Below are 20880 nucleotides of genomic sequence, written 5' to 3'. Positions count from 1 at the left end.
AATTTATGGACAATCCATTAAAAAAAGGCTTAAAACATCTGTCCATAAAGTCTGTAAAAAAAAAAAAGAAAGAAGAAATAATTGAGCCATCCACAAAATAACTAAGCAACCAGGAGACAGACAGACAGAGCAGAGCCTGTTGGACAATAACTTTGTTCTTGAACTATAACTTTAATTTGGATCTAAGTAATAAAGATTTGATCCCATAGAGGAAGCTCCGAGGATCATACTAATTTAAATGGTGTGAGCCAGTTTTTTGTCTTGTCTTTCGTTTCCTTTACCTGACAGGCGAGCCTTGGTGGGTGTGTTAGGATGATTGTAACTGGAGCTGCCCCTGCTTCTCCTACTGTTCTGGGCTTCCTTCGGGCAGCACTTGGATGTCAGGTAGGCTATACCTGCCTGATTGTCAGAACCATTGTTTTATAGCCAGTAATTTTGTTATTGTTAAGGAAATAGGGGAAACCTATTTTTTAAACGGCATGACCAAGATAAACAGCAGAGTTCAATTCTGGATCTTTTTGCAAATTTGGGAATGTTTGTATCTAAGGTTGGTACTTGGATCCATCTCTGGAAAGATGTTAAGGATACAGTGGTGTGACTTGTGCTACAAAGTCAGGGAGCCTGTACACAAGCCGGGAGTGTAATTACACACTGTAATTACGGCATGTTGGAGCAGACTCGATTAATTGAGTCTGCTGGAGCATGCTAATTAGCGTGCTCCAGCCAGCCTCTGCATCTCATGTATCAGTGTCCCTGCGTTTCAAAATGGGGGGGCGGCGTTTTATCTAAAACATGTTCGAGCTTTAGATTGAGCAACCCCACTGCCATTTTGAAGCACAGGAACACTGATACATGAGACACATGGGACGCTTTAATTAGAACCGCTCTTGGAGTTGCTCTAGTTAAGCCGCCCCCTCCCCCCCCGCCTCACCCCTGAAGCATACATAAAAACATCCTCAGTGTTTAAAGTTACCATTACTGAGAATCACTTTAGAAAACAGAGGAACTTTGGGTGCCTTCTCTCTGAGGCACTGAATACCAAACGTCATAAAAGGTATCCTGTCTCCTGGAAAGAAGATGCTGGCTGCACCATTTGCTGTAAAATCCAGGCAGTCATCTCACCTGCCCAGAATACTGCTCTGGTGTTTGGCAATGCAAGGAGGAAAGGGGGAATAATCAGTGGCCTCCAGAACTAAACACTCTTCTCTTAAGCCAGAAGCAACAAGTTTCCAAAAGACTGGTCTTCAAAAATGTGCTGCTTCTTATTGCAAAAATGTTTGTTTGTTTTTCTCATAGTTAAACTTATTACTTTATTCGAGGAAAAACTGTAGGAATTGTTCTTTCCTGCCTCTATTTTCAGATCCTTACTGTCTTGTTTATTTATGATAATATATAACATTTCATGTACAATGAGATCCAGCGAAGATTTACCCGTATTAAATATCAATCTATTGTGGCATATATCCAAAGCACTGTGCATCAGGAAAGACATGTTCAGTGACTTATTTTTTTTGATCTGCAACATTCAAATTATATCTCCAACTTTACCTTTATACATCTCTTTCTCAGGTTTATGAAGGCTATGGTCAAACAGAGTGCACTGCTGGGTGTACCTTTACTACTCCAGGTGACTGGACATCAGGTAAAAATTAAAGTCCGTTAATCTCCAAAAAGAAAAATCTGTTTATTTCGAATGTTTTGAGCTATAATACAAAAGGATACTATATGATAGTTTATCCTTGTGCTGAATAATATCAAGTGAATTGGATGTTCGTTACAGTGAAACATTAGCAGCACTATCCTAAAGCCAGGTACATTCTGATCGGATGCTATTTAAGTTTCCCTAGAAAGATTTCAAATTGTGCATTAAACCCTGATCTGCGGTAGCTCCAGCCCTCCAGCTCCAGACTTGCTAATCCTTTTGAATTGTATGGTGTGTTCGTTCTGTGTACCACTGGAACAAAGATGTAACCACATAATTCACATTCATTTATGACTAAATCAAATGCTCGGTAATGAGAAGAGCATGATATATGGCTTAGGGTCAGCCTATTTGAGAGAGACTACATTACCACCCCTTCAAACCTTTTGGCTCTTACGATTACTAATATAATTAGATGAAAACCATCAGTCATGGCAATGCTCAGCAAATCATAAATAAAAGTACTGCAGTAAGAGTCATCATCTATATATATAGAAAGTTTTTGGAACACACATAATCAAATTCATTTAAATGGGTACTTGCTGGAAAATTGAATGTAGACTATGAGTGAGGCTAATAAGCCACTTTCTTCTGAATGTTAATGTGCTACAACTGCAGAAAGGAACAGCACGTCTTTTCCCATCATAAATTGCTGTCTATCAGATTGTTTTCTCCTCTACTCAGAAATGTACAGCTACCTGTAGGGAGAAATATAGAAATAGCACAGGCTCCATCACACCCTTTTTTTTGTTCCCTGCACTCTGTTCTTGTTTTAGTACCCTAATGATTCCTGAACACATACTCAAAATTGTTTGTCAAATGACAGAAGCTCACTATTAAATAAATATTGAGCTTGTCCCTTCCCTCCAAATGGAAACCAGACTTAAATAAGAAAGAATTATGGGGTAGGTAAAGTCACTGGGTACCAAGGAACCACCGTACCGGGCTTGCTCACTCCCTTCTTCCAGTTTGACTTTCATAGTGGCCATTTGTAGGGAATATTTTGTGGTCTGAGGACCCTTATGGGTGTAGCAGTCTGTCTCCCAGGATGGCTCATCAGACTCAGTGAAAGCTACCATAATTTAGAGCAAATTAAACAGCTACAATATTCACTGAGAAAATGTTTTATTTAAAGCCATTATAACTGACTTTTCTAGGTGACATGGATACAGAATTTTGGGTTTCGTTTTTAACAAGCTCCTCTGAGTTAAGTGTTTTTTTTTTTTTAAATGAAAATGTGATTTGAAATCCTGTTAGCCAAGGAAGAAGGAAAGCCAGAAATATCCTGAATCATTACACTCGTGAAAAATAGGAATCCTATGCAGACAGGAGGTGAATAGTTTTTCAAAGACTGTAATGGATTCTGCAAGGAGGCACACATGCTTTGAGAACACTGAGCTAGGAATATGTGAGGTGCCTACTAATAACCCCTGAGCACTATTTGTAGAGAAAAAGTGACAAATGACTTTTTAACTTTGATTCCCAGGTCACGTAGGAGCCCCTTTGCCTTGCAACTTAATCAAACTGATGGATGTGGAAGAGCTGAATTATTTTGCTTCCAAAAGTGAAGGAGAGGTATTGTCTCAAATATTATATAACCCTCCTGCTAACATTTTGTCCCATTCTGTTCTAGAAACCTGTGAGCTATTCATTACCTCTTGCATTTGGCAATCCTTTTTCAGAGTACCTAGTTGTAGATGCATTATATGCTACTCTCAGGAAATGACAGGAAAAGCAATACAGAGGAATGTTATCCAGCCCAGAGCAGAATGCAATGAATCAGTAATATGAATGCTCCACCACCAAGTGCTCCTTACTTTTTAAAGAGCTGAGGTTTCCACAAAGAATCCTGTAGAATGAAGTGGGTCAACATAGAGGCATAGGCAGTCATCTGAGTAGGTCCTTTGATGGGATCAGGGCCTAGGATTGCTAAGATTAGGTCCTTCAGTCCTCATGCTTCTCTATTACACAGGGAATATTTCATAATGAAATAAACAATGAAAATGCTTTGGTGCTTAAGACACTTATGCCCCTGAGAAAAATATCCGCTTGAGACTCATCAGAGTAACAGCATCATTAAGATCATGCTATTTGGCCTTACCTGTTTAAGGTTCCAATTCAGCGAAGTATTTAAGGACAAACTTAATTATAAGCATGCAGTAATGGGAGTCAATGTATTATGTGCTCTGCTCCCCAAGTATCATGCACAATTTTATGAACGCACTTACCCATTTTTCTTGTTACAGCGTTCGTTTTGACTAGATGTCTGAAATATTCACAACGAATTTCAAAGTGTTCAGACACTGAGCATTTTTCTGTTTCACTATGACTTCAAAAAAGATCCAGTGTTTTTCTATATGTATTCTCCAAAGCATGTTTTAGTGAAAATAAGTCCTTTTTAAGTAAAATTATTTATGCTACAGAAATGCATGGAATGCTGTGAGATTACTTGCTTAGACAGTTAGTTGTACAGTTCTCATGGAAGATTATTAAAAGATAGTTTTAGGGATGATGAAACAATAAAATGCCAGATGTCAGAACAAAAATTGACCACAGTTTTACAAATATAAAAAAGAAAAAAAAATGTGAGAAAGAAAGCAAGTCTTAGGGTGGTGGGATAAGTGGAAATATTATTTTCTAGAAAACTCTTACTCAAAAGAGTAAATGTAGACAAAACGGGGGGGCGTGTGTGCATGACACTTTAAAGCAGGCTAAATGCTTTTTACTGCTTTAATGGTGTTGGTGTTTGCACGTGTTGGCAGCGTATTGCGCATTAATTCTAGCTGCTGTAGCATATTTGGCGGCGTAAGGCACCTTAAATTACTTGGGGGTGCAGCAAACTAAAACACCTCTGAAGAGCTTTAGTTTGCTTCCCAACAGCTGTGAAGCAAAGCACCAGGCTCCATGTGGCTCAGGGGCTGTGCAGGCATCCCATGCAGGCAGCCTGGTAGCAGCCCAGGAAGGCAGGCTCCACTGAAGGAAAAAAAAAAGCAGCAAACCCGATCTTTTTTTTTTTCCCCTTGGAGCCTGCCTGCCTCCATGAGTTATGTTGGGACCCAGGCCTTCCCTCTGCGGCTGCAGTGCCCCCTGGGGCCGCCCAAGCTGGGTGCCTGTGGGCGGGTACCACCTGCGGGGGCTCACCGCTGCCGTGGAGGGAAGCACCAGCGCCCCCCCCAGCCCAGGGACTGCTCCGCCCACTGGCAGCTCGCCCTCCCCTCCCCACCTCCGGAGAGGCAGGTAAGACATGGGTGTACACGACACGGTGGTTTACTTCGTCCTAAATTGAAGCAGTGTTTTTAAAAACCCACTGCTTCAGTTTAGGGCCCCCATTTCGTCTACACATGGCCTAATGTATTAATATGGCTTGATAACAGAAGCTTTAGCATTTATCATGAACCACAACTCATTTGCAGATTTGTGTGAAAGGACCCAATGTTTTCAAGGGTTATCTTAAAGACGAAGAGAGGACAACTGAAGCGCTGGACAAAGAAGGCTGGCTTCATACTGGAGACATTGGGAAGTGGTTACCTGTATGTACTGCTCAAACACTCAGTTCTTGCATAAGTTGTCACTTCCTTTAAAAATTCTCTAACTTATATTTTGAGGAAAGTTGTTGTTGACTGTGTTTTATTGTTTTGTGGAACAATGATATACCAACCAGCAAGAGTTGTAGGATCCTCAAAGTTGAGTCCATATATCTGGATCCCTATTAAAAGTTGACTATCTTCTGTAGCCCAGCAAAAAGAAGAGTTTCTTTGATAGCCCATTAATCCTTGTGGGTTATCAAACAGACCTACCTATACCAAGATACCATTTTAATATTCAAAGAAAATCACTCAACCTTTTCTGTTCTTTGGAAGAGATCCCATTCAGTAGATGGAGATAAGGTAAACCACTTTTGAAATACAGGAATCTCTGTAGTGGAATGAAAAAAATATTTCATGTGTATTGAAAATAGGATATTTGATTTTCAGTGCTACTGAACACCTTAAACTACTATTCAAGTGAAAGGAAATACCAAGTCATGCTCTTTTGATAGTAGATCTCGACTTCCTAAAAAATAATGTTTTTCATGTTAACTATAATGGTATTTGATAAAGAATTTGGCAAAACAGCAACATCTAATGTGTTAAAAATTTTAAGGGTTGAAGGGAGAAAATTATGATGGCAACTACAAAATGGCAAAAAAATGCAAAACATCTGAAAAGATGGAGGCATTTAAATTTTCTTTGAATTTTTTTAACCCCCATCATTTTGGAACCCATTTCCCAATTTTACCTGGTTGACTTTTTCCATTGTTTCTAGCTTGCTAAGTGGATATTTTGCAAAGATTTTACAAGAAGAAAAATTACTCTCATGTTGGCTTGAGCCAAAATGATTAATGTGTTTATGTAAAAATAGTCAACATTTTAGACAATTTCCTGATAACCAGAATATCACTTCCTGGCCTGTTGCATTTATCACTGGATGTTCAGATATACCCTTAAAGATATTCCATCATGACTAAAAAAGTAACTTACTTTCATAAAAAAATATTCTCCTGATCCTGAACATCTGTTTCCCAGAGGAGAACTAATCAAATTCAGTCATTTCTGCTGGGCAGCTTGTCCCCAGCAAATCCAGGGTAGGGCTGATTTCCTGCATTCCCATACATCGGGGCGGGCAATTATTTTGGGCGGAGGGCTGCTTACTGAGTTTTGGCAAGCCATCGAGGGCCACATGACAGGCAGCCAGGGGCAGGTTAATATTAATTTTCTAAATTTTTTAGGGGCCCCGTGGGCCGGATGGAATGTCCTGGCGGGCCGCATCCAGCCTGCGGGCTGCATTTTGCCCACCACTGCCATACATGCAAATAGTACCTATTCTTTGTTCTCTCTGGGGCTAGGGACAGACATTCAAAAAGCCTGAGCCTGAATTGATTCAATCTTTGCAAGTTAGTCTAACCTGGCTAGGCTGAACCATTTTGTAACTGCACAGATATCCCAGAAATGTAGGTACATGCCTGTAGTGGCTCAGGCTAGAAGCCGGGGGTGGGGGGAGGGGTGCTAGAGCAGCCCTCCCTTCCCTTCCATAGTGCTGAGCTGAGGGAGGCATGGCCCTGGCAGGACGCTATGATTAGGGAGGGGTACCTCCCCACCCCTGACCAGCCCAGCAGGGAATTGATTAACACAATGTTTATCGCCCCTGCCGCGGCGCACCTCGCTGTCCCACTCCTAGAGAGGGGAGAACTGCTGGGGAAAAGCCTCAGCAGAGATAATGAGCACAGCTGCAGGTTGCCAGGGCAACTAATGAGAGTCAGCTGATCCTGAGGGGGCAGGGCCTGGCTCCTATAAAGCCTAGAGTCAAGGCCAGGCTGGCAGTTCCCTGCCAGCAGCCAGAGAGGCAGGAGCTCTTTCAGCTATGACACTAGAAGCAGTGAGAACCGCAAGTACTGCCTGAGCAGAGTTACAGAAGGCAGCTCGGGAGGCTTGAGCCGTGGTGTTAAGTTATAGCCAGGCAGCTTCAATTTGTGTTACAGCCTAGGGGCTTGTGGTTTTGTTTTGGCGTTGTTATTTATTAGACTGGTGGTTTGGGTGAGGCTATAGGGGTTGGAGGAGGCCTCATTGGGGACTCACAACAGAGGGTGAGGACCCCAGCGCCTGAGTGGGCACAGCATACTCATAGGGACCCACAGTGGTGTGGGGGCCCTAGCGCTAGTGAGGGTGCAGCGTATTCAGGGGGAACCCACAGCAACGTGTGGACCCCGGCGCCAGTGAGGGCGCAGCTTACGGGGTGCTTAGACCCCAGCCCCAGAGAGGGTGCGTTTGAGAAGCCCCAGTGCGGGCGTAGCGAGCCCTAGAGAGGGGCACTTTGGAGAAGCCACAGTACAGGCGTAGCAAGCCCTAGAGAGGGGCAACTTTGAGAAGCCCAAGTTGGGCACAATGAGCCCCAGGAAGGGGGGCGTGACGAGCCCCAGGAAGGGGGCAATACTTCAGAAGCCCAGGTGTGGGCGCGGAAAAGCCCCAAGGAAGGGGGCGGCATTTTAGAAGCCCGAGTGTGGGCGCAGAGAGAGCCCCAGAATGGGCATAGCAGGCCCCAGGAGGGGGCGTCAGTGTACAGAGAGAGACAAACCAACGTCTATCCCATCTGTGAGGCTTGGGGCGTGGTATTAGGGGCTGGTAGGAGCCACGCATAGCCCATAAGGCTAGGGTGCCTGAGGAGCACCCATTATACCGGGAGACCCCCAGGAGGTCCGAGAATATAAGGGGACAGAGGTCCCGGCTATCCGTGCCCAGGGAGTTGTAAGGCAGCCTCCCAACCTTATTCAACAGCAAAGACGTGGTGGGCGAGAATCGAGGGTGCCCTTGGGCCGAATTGGCACAGAGAGAGGGCCTTAAGGAGATCACGGCCCTCCTATAGGACGCCGCCGTGACAACCCCTAACTCAGTGTTTATCACCCCATTAAGAAAACAACAGAGGGATATTACCAGCTACCTGTTGATTCTGCCTTTGTCGCGTCTGCCACGGCACAGACCATAGCCAGCATGTGGTCTGCTAGCTAATGCTGTGTCTGTGTAAGGCAGAGGGGATGGGGATCCCTGCTAAGCAGGGAGTGGGGAGGGGAGGAGGGGAACAGGGGGAAGCCAAGCAGATGCCTGCAGTCTCTGCTGAGCTGCAGCCAGGGAGCAGAGAGCCCTGCCCAGCCCAGAAAGCATGCCGGGATGCTGGGGGAGTCTGGTTTAACTTAAACCAGCAAGGGGTCTGGGACAGACATTGCATAAACTGGTTTGACCCAAATCAGTTAAGTCTGATACTGCATTCAACCAGGTTTATCTTAAACCAGTTTCAGCCATTTTCAAACTGGTTTATATGCACTGAACATCGGTTCTGTTACAGGTTTAAACCAGTTTCTGATCACTTAAACCGGTGTATGTGTAATGTCTGTCCCTAGCCTGGATGTTCTGCTCCAGCCAATAGGCAAGATATTGTGTACTTCTTCATAAATGCATTGTTAGCTTTATAATGAAATATAGGCTGAAATGTAAAAAAAAAAAAAAAAAAAAAAAGCAGGTGGTTTATGGGTCCTGTATATTTACGTAACTTTGGGGGGACTTGTCATTTCTCTTTCTGAACAGAATGGGACTCTTAAAATTATTGATCGAAAGAAGCATATATTTAAGCTTGCTCAGGGAGAATACATAGCACCCGAAAAGATTGAGAATATCTACATCCGCAGTGATCCTGTTGCCCAGATATATGTTCATGGAGACAGCTTGCAGGTAAAATGTAGCGCTTCAAAATAGTTGTCCGTGTTTTGTTCCTTGTTTTGAAACACCTTGTTATTTTAAAGTTAAACTCTTGGATTTGCAGTCACAAGTGGCAAGTGTAAAAGATTCATTTTCACTTCATTGCTTCCCTCCTAGCTACTGGTTTGAATCTAAGCAGCATGAAGTGGGGGAGAGGGAGGACTTTGAAGTCTTAATCTCTAAATCCTTTCAATTACCTCTTTAAAAGCTTTCTTTGCCACAACACCAAGAGAGAACCTGACAAAAGTTAAATCGCTGTTATGCTGAGTCCACTGCCCATCACACTAACCAGTATTGTCCCATTGTTTCCTTGTATCCCCTGTTGGTCTGTCTGTATCTGTCTGTTGTCTCTGTCTTATACTTGGATTATAAACTCCTTAAAATTGGGACTTTTTGTCCTTTTGTACAGTACCTACATACTGTGGTTTTGATCCATGACCGGGGTCCTAAGTGATATGCTACTAAAACAACAGTAATAATGAGAAAATCATGGCATCAACTTTTACCAATAAAAATGGCAAGAACACAAATGCTAGAACTATACTTGAATTAGATCTCTTGTGGTGCACTGGGCCAGTGTACCGCTCTCTGTTATATAGGCCTGCCCAGGGCCTATGCGAGAGTTTAGTCTTCTCTGTTCACAGCTTGGTAAAACGATATTCTCTACTCAGACAGAACAGTTAGGGCTTCGTTTTCAAAACCGGCTCCTGAGATTCTGCTCACAAAATTGCTTTAAAGTCAGAAATCTACAGTTGCACATACAATGGAGATAGCTGCACATCTGCAAATCCAGTTTGCATCACCATGTTGATATTTTAAATACAAACAATTAACGCTTATGCACAAATGACTGATCAATAGGAATCTCACCCAAGAGTCAAAGGCCCAAGAACAAGAACATTATAAATAAAATTACCCAAATTCTACTCTTATTTATATCAGTTGTTTAAAACCAAAGTATTCTATTAATGTCGGTGCAGAACAGAATTCAAACAGTAGAATCTGGGGCAACTTATTATATTTTTTCTGGCAAATATATTAACTGTCAGAAGGGATGAGCACAAAAAGTACTTTTTCATATATTTTAGCCAACATTCATAGACATCATAGAAAACAGGTCTAAAAGGGATGTCAAGCAGTTATCTAACCCATCCTCCCCCAAAGCAAAACCAAATGCACTCAAATCATTCCTGAGAAATATTTGTCTAACCTGGTCAAAAACTTCCAAAGTTAGATATGCTATAATTTCCCTAGGTAATCCATTCCAAGCTTCACTGAAATGACTGAACAAGTGAGTGTTTTGAATTTTAGGCAAATCAAGAGACAATATTTATTTACTGAAAGAGTATGCTGTAAATGTAATTCATTCTTTAGCTGTATACTATTTTTCCAGCTTTCTTTCCATTTTTCCCTCTGGTACAGGCCTTCTTGGTGGGAATTGTGGTACCTGATTCTGAAGTCATGCCAGGCTGGGCAAAAAAAAGAGGGTTTGAAGGAACATATGCAGAGCTCTGTAAAAATATGGTGTGTCTATATATATATATCTATACATTTGTTTCTGTGTTCAGTTACCAGTGAACTGTGATATCATTTCATCCTAGAAAGTGACAAATGGAAATAAAGGTATACTCACAAAAAAGAAAATGGGCAGGGCAAGTCTGAACTATATAATGCTGTTTGTGTTGTATTACTGATGTGCACTGAGCATCATCTGTTGTCAGAGACAAGATACAGGGGTAGATGGATCATTTGTCCACTCCATTATAACTGTTCTCGCATTCTTCAGAGTGCTCCTTTGAATATATCTCAGTCAGTCTTTATTTCCTATCATTAAGCCTATGCAGTTTGTTAGACTCTCAGGAAAAGTAATTCTTTCCCTCCTATTTTTGTTGAACTCAGCTAAAACAATATATATACAAAAGTTCCTTTACAATGGCAAGATACAAAACATAAACCAAAATGTTCTAACTTCGGTTCTACAGTGAGGTACTTCAATAAGTATTTTCAGGAATTTGCAGAAGCAGAGTAATTTTCAGGGGAACTATGCATCTGGTTGTGATATGAAGTCAGTGGGAGCTGAGGGCCCTCAGCTCACAGTTGGTAAGATCAAACCTAAGCATGCAAGTATTCCCACTAATTTCAGTGGGACCATTCATGTACTTAAATTTAATACACATCTGTTTTCAGAATTAAGACCTAAGAGTTCTGTCCTTGCCCCTGACATTTAAAAATATTGACCTTGTGTCTTCCACTGTATAAAAAATGGAAAAATATTATTACACTAATTTATAAAACAGTCATATATTTTTCAATTTAGAAAGCTAGTTCTTCAAACACAAGGATTGCTAATTGATGTATAGGCTGCCAGAATCAACAGTGCATCTGTACTTTGCTCAATAAACCCTTTTATTTTCTTGCTGACAATATGATTACTTACATATGCTATGGAGTTAAATAGAGAATCTATGTGTTCTAACTCAGGAACTGAAGAAAGCACTAATGGATGATATGGTGCGGTTAGGAAAGGAGAGTGGACTTCATTCTTTTGAACAGGTAAGATGAAGACTTACAGCTTGCCTTGCACAACTCACCCCTGCATGCTGAATAAGTCGCTGTTAGTATTTGTTACCTAATGCCCAAAAGTCTGATTATGATGTGCCTGTGGATCTTTACAGGTGCATTCATGCACTTATTTCAAAATCTTTGGGTTGGTTTGCTAGAATGCATGATTGATGTTGCAGGAACAGTAATAAAAGGTTAAATTGTTATTATTTTTATGGTTGCACGCAAGGATTTTGATGAAATGCCAATCAATTCTGTTCATTATCTTCAATTAAATAAAGGATATAGTCCCTCATTCTGCTTTCCCCCTCACACTCAGCACTTGTATCAAGTTCCATGGGAATTGTGGCACATAGGTAATGAGTAACAACAGCAGGCAATATGTAATCCCTCTAATATAATCACCAGTGGTCAAGACAAATATTCTTAGGAGCCTGATCCTACTTCTATTGAAAGCAATGTAGCAAAGTGGGATCAGGTCCTTAATTACCATTCATGTAAGTGACCTAGAAAAGAAAGCTGTTCTGTTTATTTTCAGTGTATGTACTAATCTTTTCTGATGCTTGCATGAATATTTCTAAAACAGAGCTACAAACTTTCCAGCCAGAAAGTGCTGAAACCAATGCAATATTTCACAATGTTAGCAAATAATATTGCTATTGATCAAAAATGTAAAAGAAGCCTCACATTGAGTGTTTCTTAAAAGTTAGTAATTTATTGCATATTTGCTGTTGAGAATACCAATATAAAAGTGCCAAGGCATTAATTATTTACATTTACTTTAAAAGTTGTTTTTATTTTGAGTCTATTTTTGTATAAAAATCCAGTGAGAAATCCACCATAGTACGGTGAAGCAGAAGCTCCTAGAAAATTCAATCTACTTGTCTTCCTTTTTCTATAATTTCAGTGACTGCTGTATGATATTCCACATGGAATATGGCTTATAGTACACAAAATTGGACGTCTAGTAATTAACCTCATTTGCTGTGCCCTAACTTTTCCCAATTCACCCTATGCAAGTAAAAACCTATGAGGTTAATAGGAAAACCCTGCTGTCTTTCTAAAAATCTAAGGAGAAACATTGTGAATGAAAAAAGAACAAACCCTGAATTTTTACAGTTCTAAAATAAGAAGTTTTATAGGTAGATCCCCCTTTACTCTCACTTTGTAGCAATATGTGATAGAATCAAAATCTGGCCCAGATCCTCTGACCAATGTTAACCGTGGACAAGATCCCTTTACACAGATCTGTCTGGGCTGAAGGAGTGTGTCCAATGGGATAGTCTTCCTGTCCTAGGGCATGTAGAGCATGCTGCCTCTCATCTAGATTGTGCTGACCTCTGCCCTGGCATAGTGATGTGCTTGGACCGTCTCTTAGCTCAAGTTTGGCCAACAGCAGGAGAACCACAGACAGACATTTTGGGTGTGTCCAGACGTGCGAGGACATTTGGTTCCCCAGGGACAAATAGTGGCGGTTTACCTTGCATTGCAGCTACTTGTCCCCCGGGAACACCCGTGCCACGCGTGCTTTGGTGTGTGGCAAGTTACTGTGTGGCAAGTTACTGTGTGACAAGGTAGTCTGGGGGCAGTAGGGGAGGCTGGGACCAACACTGTGATGGCCCCAGCAGCTTTACTTGGAGTCCTGGGGGCTTTCTGGGGCTGCAGCCATGGCAATCTTGCTGGCTGGAGTCTGGCTGACAGCCACAGTGCAGCTCTGGGCAGCCTGACTCTGCTTTTCAGTAGTGCATGCTGCCTGAGCATGCACTGCTCTGTTTTTTTTCCCCCAGGTTTTGGGTTTTTTTGACACCTGGATATCCAGGGTAAAAAAAAAAATACGCAGAAAAAAAAAAAAAGTGTAGCAGCGCACGCTTGGGCAGCATGTCCTTGCAGCACAGAGAACACTGGCCTGTGCCATATGTGGCACTGCAGACGTGTTTGTGGTGCCACATACTGCACAACCATACTCATCTGGACACATTCCATGGGGGCAAGTGGGGCACCAGTCCTGGATGCCATCTCAGGACATGGCACAAAAATTGCAGCTGCTGCCACTGCCCTGTGCACTGCTGCTGTCCTGGACCCAAAAGTACCTAGCTTCACCTTTGTTCTTATGACTCTCATCTGGCAAATGCAAAGCCAACTGGGGACACAGAAAAGCAGTGGACAGCTAGGGAAACCTTGCCTCAACTCCATGGATCATGTACCAGCCCTACAGCGGTACTAGAAATGAGGGAATCTCAACCCATTCCCATCTGTGCTACCTGGCCTCCTGCTGTGCTCAGATACACCAGGGATTAATAACAGCAGGCTTGTAAAATTCTATTTGCCTAGGATGAGTGATTTTATATTGCTTTAATTGGTTGGTAAAACATCATTAATCTTTTGTATGCTCATCATCATGTTAAGTTCTTCTGTGCTTACACTGGTCAAACTCCAGGACAGTTTTACAAGGCTGCTGTTCTATTTAAATTCATGCTTCTGCAAGTCCCTGTTGCTCCCCTGCATTCACTCTGACACCCTCCTTTCTCTGTGGGTAGTTACATGGATGTCTGGGGATAGGGTAGCATCATATGTGACTGCCTCTGCTTTACTCTGCTGTTTTTTAAGAAGAAATGCTTCTTTTTACACCATCTAGTAGGATCAGAGCACAACAGCCCCCACGTACATTAGAGGTACAGGGTAATTTCTTCTGGGGGTATGATGAAGGGGCATTGTGGCAGAGGTTTATGGTTCAAGAAGAAAGCAGTGCTAAATAAAATTGGGAGTTAATGATGACTGACACTGAGAGACAGCCATAATAGAGAGAAGCTCTATTCAAATTTTCTCTCTCCACCCTCTGAAGGCTTCTTGTTTTTAGCTTGCAACAGCAATATTAAAGGCTGATGAGCCCTTAAGCAAAGAGATGCATGGCTGTTTAGTAATGGGTACAGATCTCCAATAGGATTAACAGGGCTAGGGACAGACATTACACCTAAACCAGTTTTAGTGATTTAAGTGATCAGAAACTGGCTTAAACCTGTAACAGAACAGGTGTTCAGTGCACATAAACCAGTTTGAAAATGGCTGAAACTGGTTTGAGATAAATCTGGTTGAATGTAGTATCAGACTTAACTGATTTGGCTTAAAGTGGTTTAAGCAGTGTCTGTCCCAGACCCCTTGCTGGTTTAAGTTAAACCAGACTCCCCCAGCATCCCGGCATGCTCTCTGGGCTGGACAGGGCTCTCTGCTCCACAGCAGGGCTGGCCCCTCCTCTCTGCTCCCTGGCTGCAGCTCTGGGAGAGACTGCAGGCTGCTCCCCCCTCTCCCCCTCACCACTCCCTGCTAAGCAGGAATTCCCATCTCCCCTCTGCTCCCTCGCTGTAGCTCCAGCACAGACTGCAGGTATCTGCCTGGCTTCTCCCTTCTAAACAGGGATTATTCCCCCTGCCCCTCTGGATTATATCTCTCAGCATTAGCTAGCAGACCACACGCTGGCTACAGTCCCTGCTGTGGGAGGCGACAAAGGCAGACAGGCTTTTGGAGCTAATTAACAGGGAGCTGGTAAAATCCTTCCTTGGAAAAGCTGTTTAAGAAGAGCTTGAACTAATGGAGAGAGGCTTTGTTTTCTTAATGGGTTGATAAACACTGAGTAGGGGTGATAAACATTCCCTGTTGGGTTGCTCAGGATGAGGGGGACATCAGAGCATCCTGCCCAGGCCTGGCCATGCCCCCTCAGCTCAGCTCTGCGGAAGGGAAAGGAGGGCTGGTCTAGCACCTGCTGGCTTCTAGGCATGTGCCTGAATTTTTTTCAGTCCAGAGGGGATGTCTGTGAGGTTACAAACTGGTTCAGCCTAGCCAGGTTAGACTAACCTGGAAAGATTGAATCAATTCAGGCTCAAGCTTTTTGAATGTCTGTTCCTAGCCCAAGTGACCCGCCAAGCCTGTTGAATTGGTAACCTATGTAGAATGGGTATAATTTCAGTAGTTTTGATTAGTCCCATTTAATAGTATGTGATGTTTTTTATTCTTGTTCTAAATATATGCCTTTCTATTTTAGGTCAAAGCCATTTACATCCACTCCGATATGTTCTCAGTACAAAATGGCTTGTTGACACCAACATTAAAGGCTAAGAGACCAGAGCTGAGAGATTACTTCAAAAAGCAAATACAAGAGCTTTATTCAAGCATCTCCATTTGAAGCTGCAGGAAGGTTCTTCTGAATAATGGACTTTGTAGCAATATTAGAGTAATACTCAAAAGTACAGAGCCAGAATGACAGTTGAAATGAATAAGCATCTGACCTTATGTCTGAGGTTTTTTGTTGTTCCAAGACTTCACCACTGATCTAACAGTAATTTTTCTTTATCAGCCATAATTCCATTTCTTTTTACAGAACACCTTAGGAGTAACAGCAAAAAATATATATAAAGTCCAGCACATCCTAAAGCAAATCATAGAAGGTTATATTAATGCCTACAAACATTATGGATTGAACATAGGGAAAAACATAGTCTATATGTGATTGTGACTCTAGATTAGTGACTAAAACCCTGGATAATTCAATAATGCGGTCTACCTCAAACAAAGAGTGATGAATGGTGAAAGTCTGTTTTCCCTGATCTGGAATTTCAAGCTGGATATTTGTTTGTCTTATTTTTTTTAAGTGATTGCTTTTATACTCTGCAGGGCATAAATTCCATTGACTTGATTTAATCATCCACAATCTAACTGACATTCAGAGTAGAATAAACACATACACATACCAACATATACCATGTCACCCAGTATCCTTTATACTTAATATGCCCATCAGTGTATTATACGTAATGGAAGATGCCAGATTAGTGCCACCTTGTAATTACAAGAATATGTTAGGAAGTTATAAAATAGATCTCCCTGTATTTCTTTTGCCAGTGTATCTGCACTCAGTTTATAGCACGGCAGATTGTTTTTCTTTATGGGCCTAATCCAGTGTAGAGTATCCATGAGTGTTACAATTACTCACATGAGAGAGACTGTGGAAGCATTGCTGGCTCTGTGGCTGACTGACCAGTTCAGGAGGAAGATCAGCCTCCTTTAAGAGCTACTAAAGAAAAAAAATGCACAACATAAAGACAGATGGTGTAAATGAGGTTGTGTCTATCTTCCATCCTCCTGATTCCTAATGTATCCCTTCACAGGCTGCTGGTACTGTGTGATCCAGTTAAATTGACTCATTTCACAGGTGCAGGTAGAGGAATGGTGCCCTGGCCCAGTGTATAAATGATAATTATGGATGACTGTTAGTGAAACAAATATATTTGGGAGAAGAGGACAGACTCATATCCCCATCACTGACATGACATGGTGGTTTGTGGGGTTGTGAAATAGAGAGGTGTTACTTGTAAGTCCCCATATTGGTAGGAAAGAAGATTCTCCGACTGTTTTCTTCCCCATCAAAACTTTATTGTAAAGGGTTGTGATGGGGCAAGGGACCTTCAAACCTGAACATGAAGGGAAAGACTGATAATTTTACGTTGTGACTACTTTAAAATTCTTCTTTGACTTCCTGAAGACCTCTGGATCATATGTAGCAATTGGTCTGGATGAAGCCTTAGACTTCACCTATTGTGAAGAAATTGAATATATCCCAAATGGAATAAGAGCAGTCTCTGGAACTATGGGCTCAGACATCATGGCTATAGGCATGGTATAAATGCTCAGAGAACTATAAAACTCATGGAGCCTATGTAAGTTCCATGGGCCAAAAGCCCTGAAAGCTTTTTTTAGCTGGAGAGGGTCCTAAATATATATATTTTTAATAACTGCTGTTTGTTGCACCAATCTGCATACTAGCATGGGGCTGCTAGATGACACGGTTTGCTAGGGCAGTGAATGTACACTTATTTTTCTGTCTTAGACTGGAATCTATTCTAGGTTTTTAGACTAAAAAGCCTAAATGAAACTGTTAACCTCAACTGAAACGTACTTTCCCTCCAAGATTCCATTGCATGCTTTAAAAGAAATGAAATAAATTGAATTAATGAGTTAGTTCTATGCAGAGACTGATTTATTAATTTCAGAACAAACTGTTATAAATGCAAAGGAGATTGCATCTCTTGTACAGAACATGTTTGTTTGATTTATCAAATGTGAAAGTGTTTAAATCCCAGTGGATCTTCATTTGCATCTTGTATAATCAGGGCAAAGTGAGAGTGAAACACTGCCACTGTGGTCTGTTAGAATTTTACATCTTCTATACACTGGTGTGCATGATTATATGTAACCCACTGGTGCATAGGTTCCCCTCTATGCCCAGTTCACAAAATATATGAGTTGTTGCAGCCAGCAGTTACTCATTCTGGCTCCTAGCCTCAGCTGCAATAGCTGCACAGCCTAGGTTCAGTTCCCACTCTCACAGCTGAGGTGGTCATCACATGTAGGCAGTGCCAGGCAACGGAGAGTTGGGCCCTTTACCTTTCCTTCGCCTAAACAAAACAGGATCTATTTTTAATAGAGCCTTATTTCTTAATTAAGCAGAAATGTAAAAGAAGCTATTTTTGGATGGCCTTTCTTTACAGCATGAATTTAATTTGCTTGCCTTTTCTTCTAAAGTGATTTCAGTTCGTCTGACCTTTCCAGACAACTGAACTCTAATTTTGTGCAGAGGAGGACCCTACTTATGGCCCAGGTGACTTTATTTTAAAGTAAAAGTATATAATACATTTTTTCTATTTGCATACAATGTCTGTTTTCTCCCTTTGGGTATTTAGTAGGAAGTGTCAGGTATATTAAAGGTAAGAAGATGGAAAGAAAAGAATAGAAATTAGAAAATATGTACATGACCACACCAGGGTAAAGAATTTAGGATGAAAGAATGGCCACACAGAAAAATTGCGTATATTTTAAATAACGGGGAAAACTGGGTGAATAAGCTGTCCCCAGTTCTATTATTTTTGCAATCAGAAGAACTTCCTCTGCAGACCAATGTTATAATGGATTAAAATCCTAAATCTGTGCTTACCAATGTGATGGTTTCAAATGTGCCTCTTTAAAAATCCAGGATAAAGATCCTTTACCTTTTTCTCCTAATATTAATATATTTCTTATGACCATTGCAAAGAAAATCCTAATAATTATGTTGGACCCATTTGCGACATCCTAGGGTAATAAGTACAAGCTCCATTCTGGACCTTTGTCTTATTGGAAGGTTCCACTTCAAAACACAAGTGGCATTCAATAAAATGGCAGTGTGTGTTGTCCTTCTCCAAAAGGCAAGCCTTTCTATGGGATTAAAAATAAGCACTTTCATCTTACTACTTGAAGATATGGGGTCCGACATTAAGCTACTGGGTGCATTAACTGGATTTGGAATACCCAGTGAGTATAATTTAATTGAAATTAATGGTGTTACACTGCTGTAAAATCAATATGGATCAGAATCTGGCCCCTATGGCGTGCCAGTTGTCCAGTCTCCCTAGAATGTCAGTGCCTTGAGCAGACTGATGTGTTGAGACAGATTTACAATCCATTTCCTAGACCTCTGTCTAATATGTGCACTGCATATTATGAAGCGTTCTCTTCCCCATATATACTCAAAAAAGAGACTCCTTGGGCCTGATCCAGTACTACTGAAGTCAATGGAAAAATCACTTTTTATATGCATATATGGAAACCTGATTCAAATATATCTTCAAACCAAATGCCAGTTAGAGAATTATGCAAGTTAGTTGTTGTTAATATTCATCACTCAGCATATTTCACAGTCAACATATCCATCATGCTGAATGATCAAAGAAACAAAATAAACATGAGTAAAACACACAAAAAATCAGCACTGGGTCCTTATCCCATGAGACTGGCAATAATGTCAAATAATTATGCTGTACTGAAAGGCAAAATTACAGGGTAAAATATTTGATAAAATACAGTAGCTGAAAGAGATGCTAATTCCTTTATTGCTACAACCCTCTTTCACTATTGTAATGATCTCTCAGAAATATTAAGGTATAGTGTCATTATTGCCTTGGATATGATTTTGTTTCATAAAGCAGAAAAAATGTTTTAATGATTCTTCCAGAATGAAACAAATTGACCTATAAATTTATTTTCCATGTGTAAGAAGCACAAACTTGTGACCTATATGTAAATAAGCTACTATAAAATGAATGTAAACAGGAAAAGAGTATACTATTTTTGCATGTCAGCAAACTGCTTAAAGATGCGTTGATGTCTCTCAGAAAACTTTGAAAGTTTTTTATTTAGTAACAATTCTATTTGTATATTTTCTGTATTTCTCTTATTCACTTTTTTATTATAAAGGCACAGATGTATGAAAACAGGATCTTTGTTTCTTCTTGGAGTTTGCTTATTCTTCCTCACCTATGGGTCCTTGCCTGCAACTAGATGAATATTTCTTTGTAGCTGCTAAGCTAACTTTGCTCCTGTTGGAGTAAGGGAAGCTGAAAGTATTTAACACTTTGGAGGGGCTATACAAGCACTTGAAGTAACAAGGACACATTCCCAACTCAAAATTTATTCCTGGCATCCATGTGCACAGCCCTACTGACCCCAGCAGAATTATGCCTTATAAGTGGTAGTCTAGCTGAGAGGCCTGTCTGAATCAAAATTAGTTCCCATCATTATTTGACATTTTAAGGATGGAAGATCCTGTATGAAATTCTGGACCCACAGAAATCAATGAGAGTGTTACCCCCAATTTAAAATCATACTTGTGCTTGCTGTCTTTAATCAATAATGGGAGGAGAAAGCCAGAACGTATCAGCACATCAGTGGAAACGTTCCTAAATGCAATGTTTTCTATGATGCATCAAAACCTCTTTAAGCCCTTCACTTTACTATACTTTTCTGTATGCATTTTAGCAACGTACCTGCAACAAATGCGAATAAATCAGGCATTTTCCAAAGTGTTGCTTATTCTATTTTCAACTAAAAGTGAAGGGGCATAAAATGTGACTTATAAATATGTGTAAAAAAAAAAGTATCTTAACTGTAATTAAAGGGGTTTTGTTTTTTTTTTAGTTTTGGTATATTAGCATGTATATCAAAAATATAAAGGGCCTCTACAGAAACTTTTGTAAAGAATAAAGAACTGTCAGATTTCTCTAAATTGCTCATACAATATTGTTGATTGACATACAATAAAATCTTTTATAAAACCTCTTAGTATTCCAATGCTGTGTCCATGTGATCAGTAACTAGTCATTCAAAACGTGTGCCTCTACTAAACATCTTGTGAAAAACCCAGTGACCAAATGAACACTGGAACCTGAGCCTCATTTTAGCAAACTTTGGTGAACACAAATTGTTTCAGGTTTCTCTGAAGACAGCCATGCAGCCTTTCTGTAATGG

General features: G+C 41.0%; 1 protein-coding gene across 1 annotated transcript in view; it reads left to right on the top strand.

Moving 5' to 3' along the window:
* The window catches only part of ACSL6 (acyl-CoA synthetase long chain family member 6), a 72316-nt gene extending 51639 nt beyond the window's left edge, over positions 1 to 20677 (top strand). Inside the window, exons 14-21 of the mRNA XM_006017217.3 lie at positions 289 to 384; positions 1570 to 1642; positions 3189 to 3277; positions 5116 to 5232; positions 8818 to 8961; positions 10411 to 10512; positions 11470 to 11541; positions 15587 to 20677. Of these exons, the coding sequence (XP_006017279.1) occupies positions 289 to 384; positions 1570 to 1642; positions 3189 to 3277; positions 5116 to 5232; positions 8818 to 8961; positions 10411 to 10512; positions 11470 to 11541; positions 15587 to 15727 (834 nt within the window). The 3' untranslated portion in view covers positions 15728 to 20677. The remainder of the gene's footprint in view (positions 1 to 288; positions 385 to 1569; positions 1643 to 3188; positions 3278 to 5115; positions 5233 to 8817; positions 8962 to 10410; positions 10513 to 11469; positions 11542 to 15586) is intronic.
* The last annotated feature ends 203 nt before the right edge of the window (positions 20678 to 20880 follow it).

This window comes from Alligator sinensis, unplaced genomic scaffold, assembly GCF_000455745.1.
Source record: "Alligator sinensis unplaced genomic scaffold, ASM45574v1 scaffold111_1, whole genome shotgun sequence".
Taxonomy (NCBI): domain Eukaryota; kingdom Metazoa; phylum Chordata; order Crocodylia; family Alligatoridae; genus Alligator; species Alligator sinensis.
Note: the sequence above shows the minus strand (reverse complement) of the source record. Positions and strands in the feature narration are given on the sequence as shown.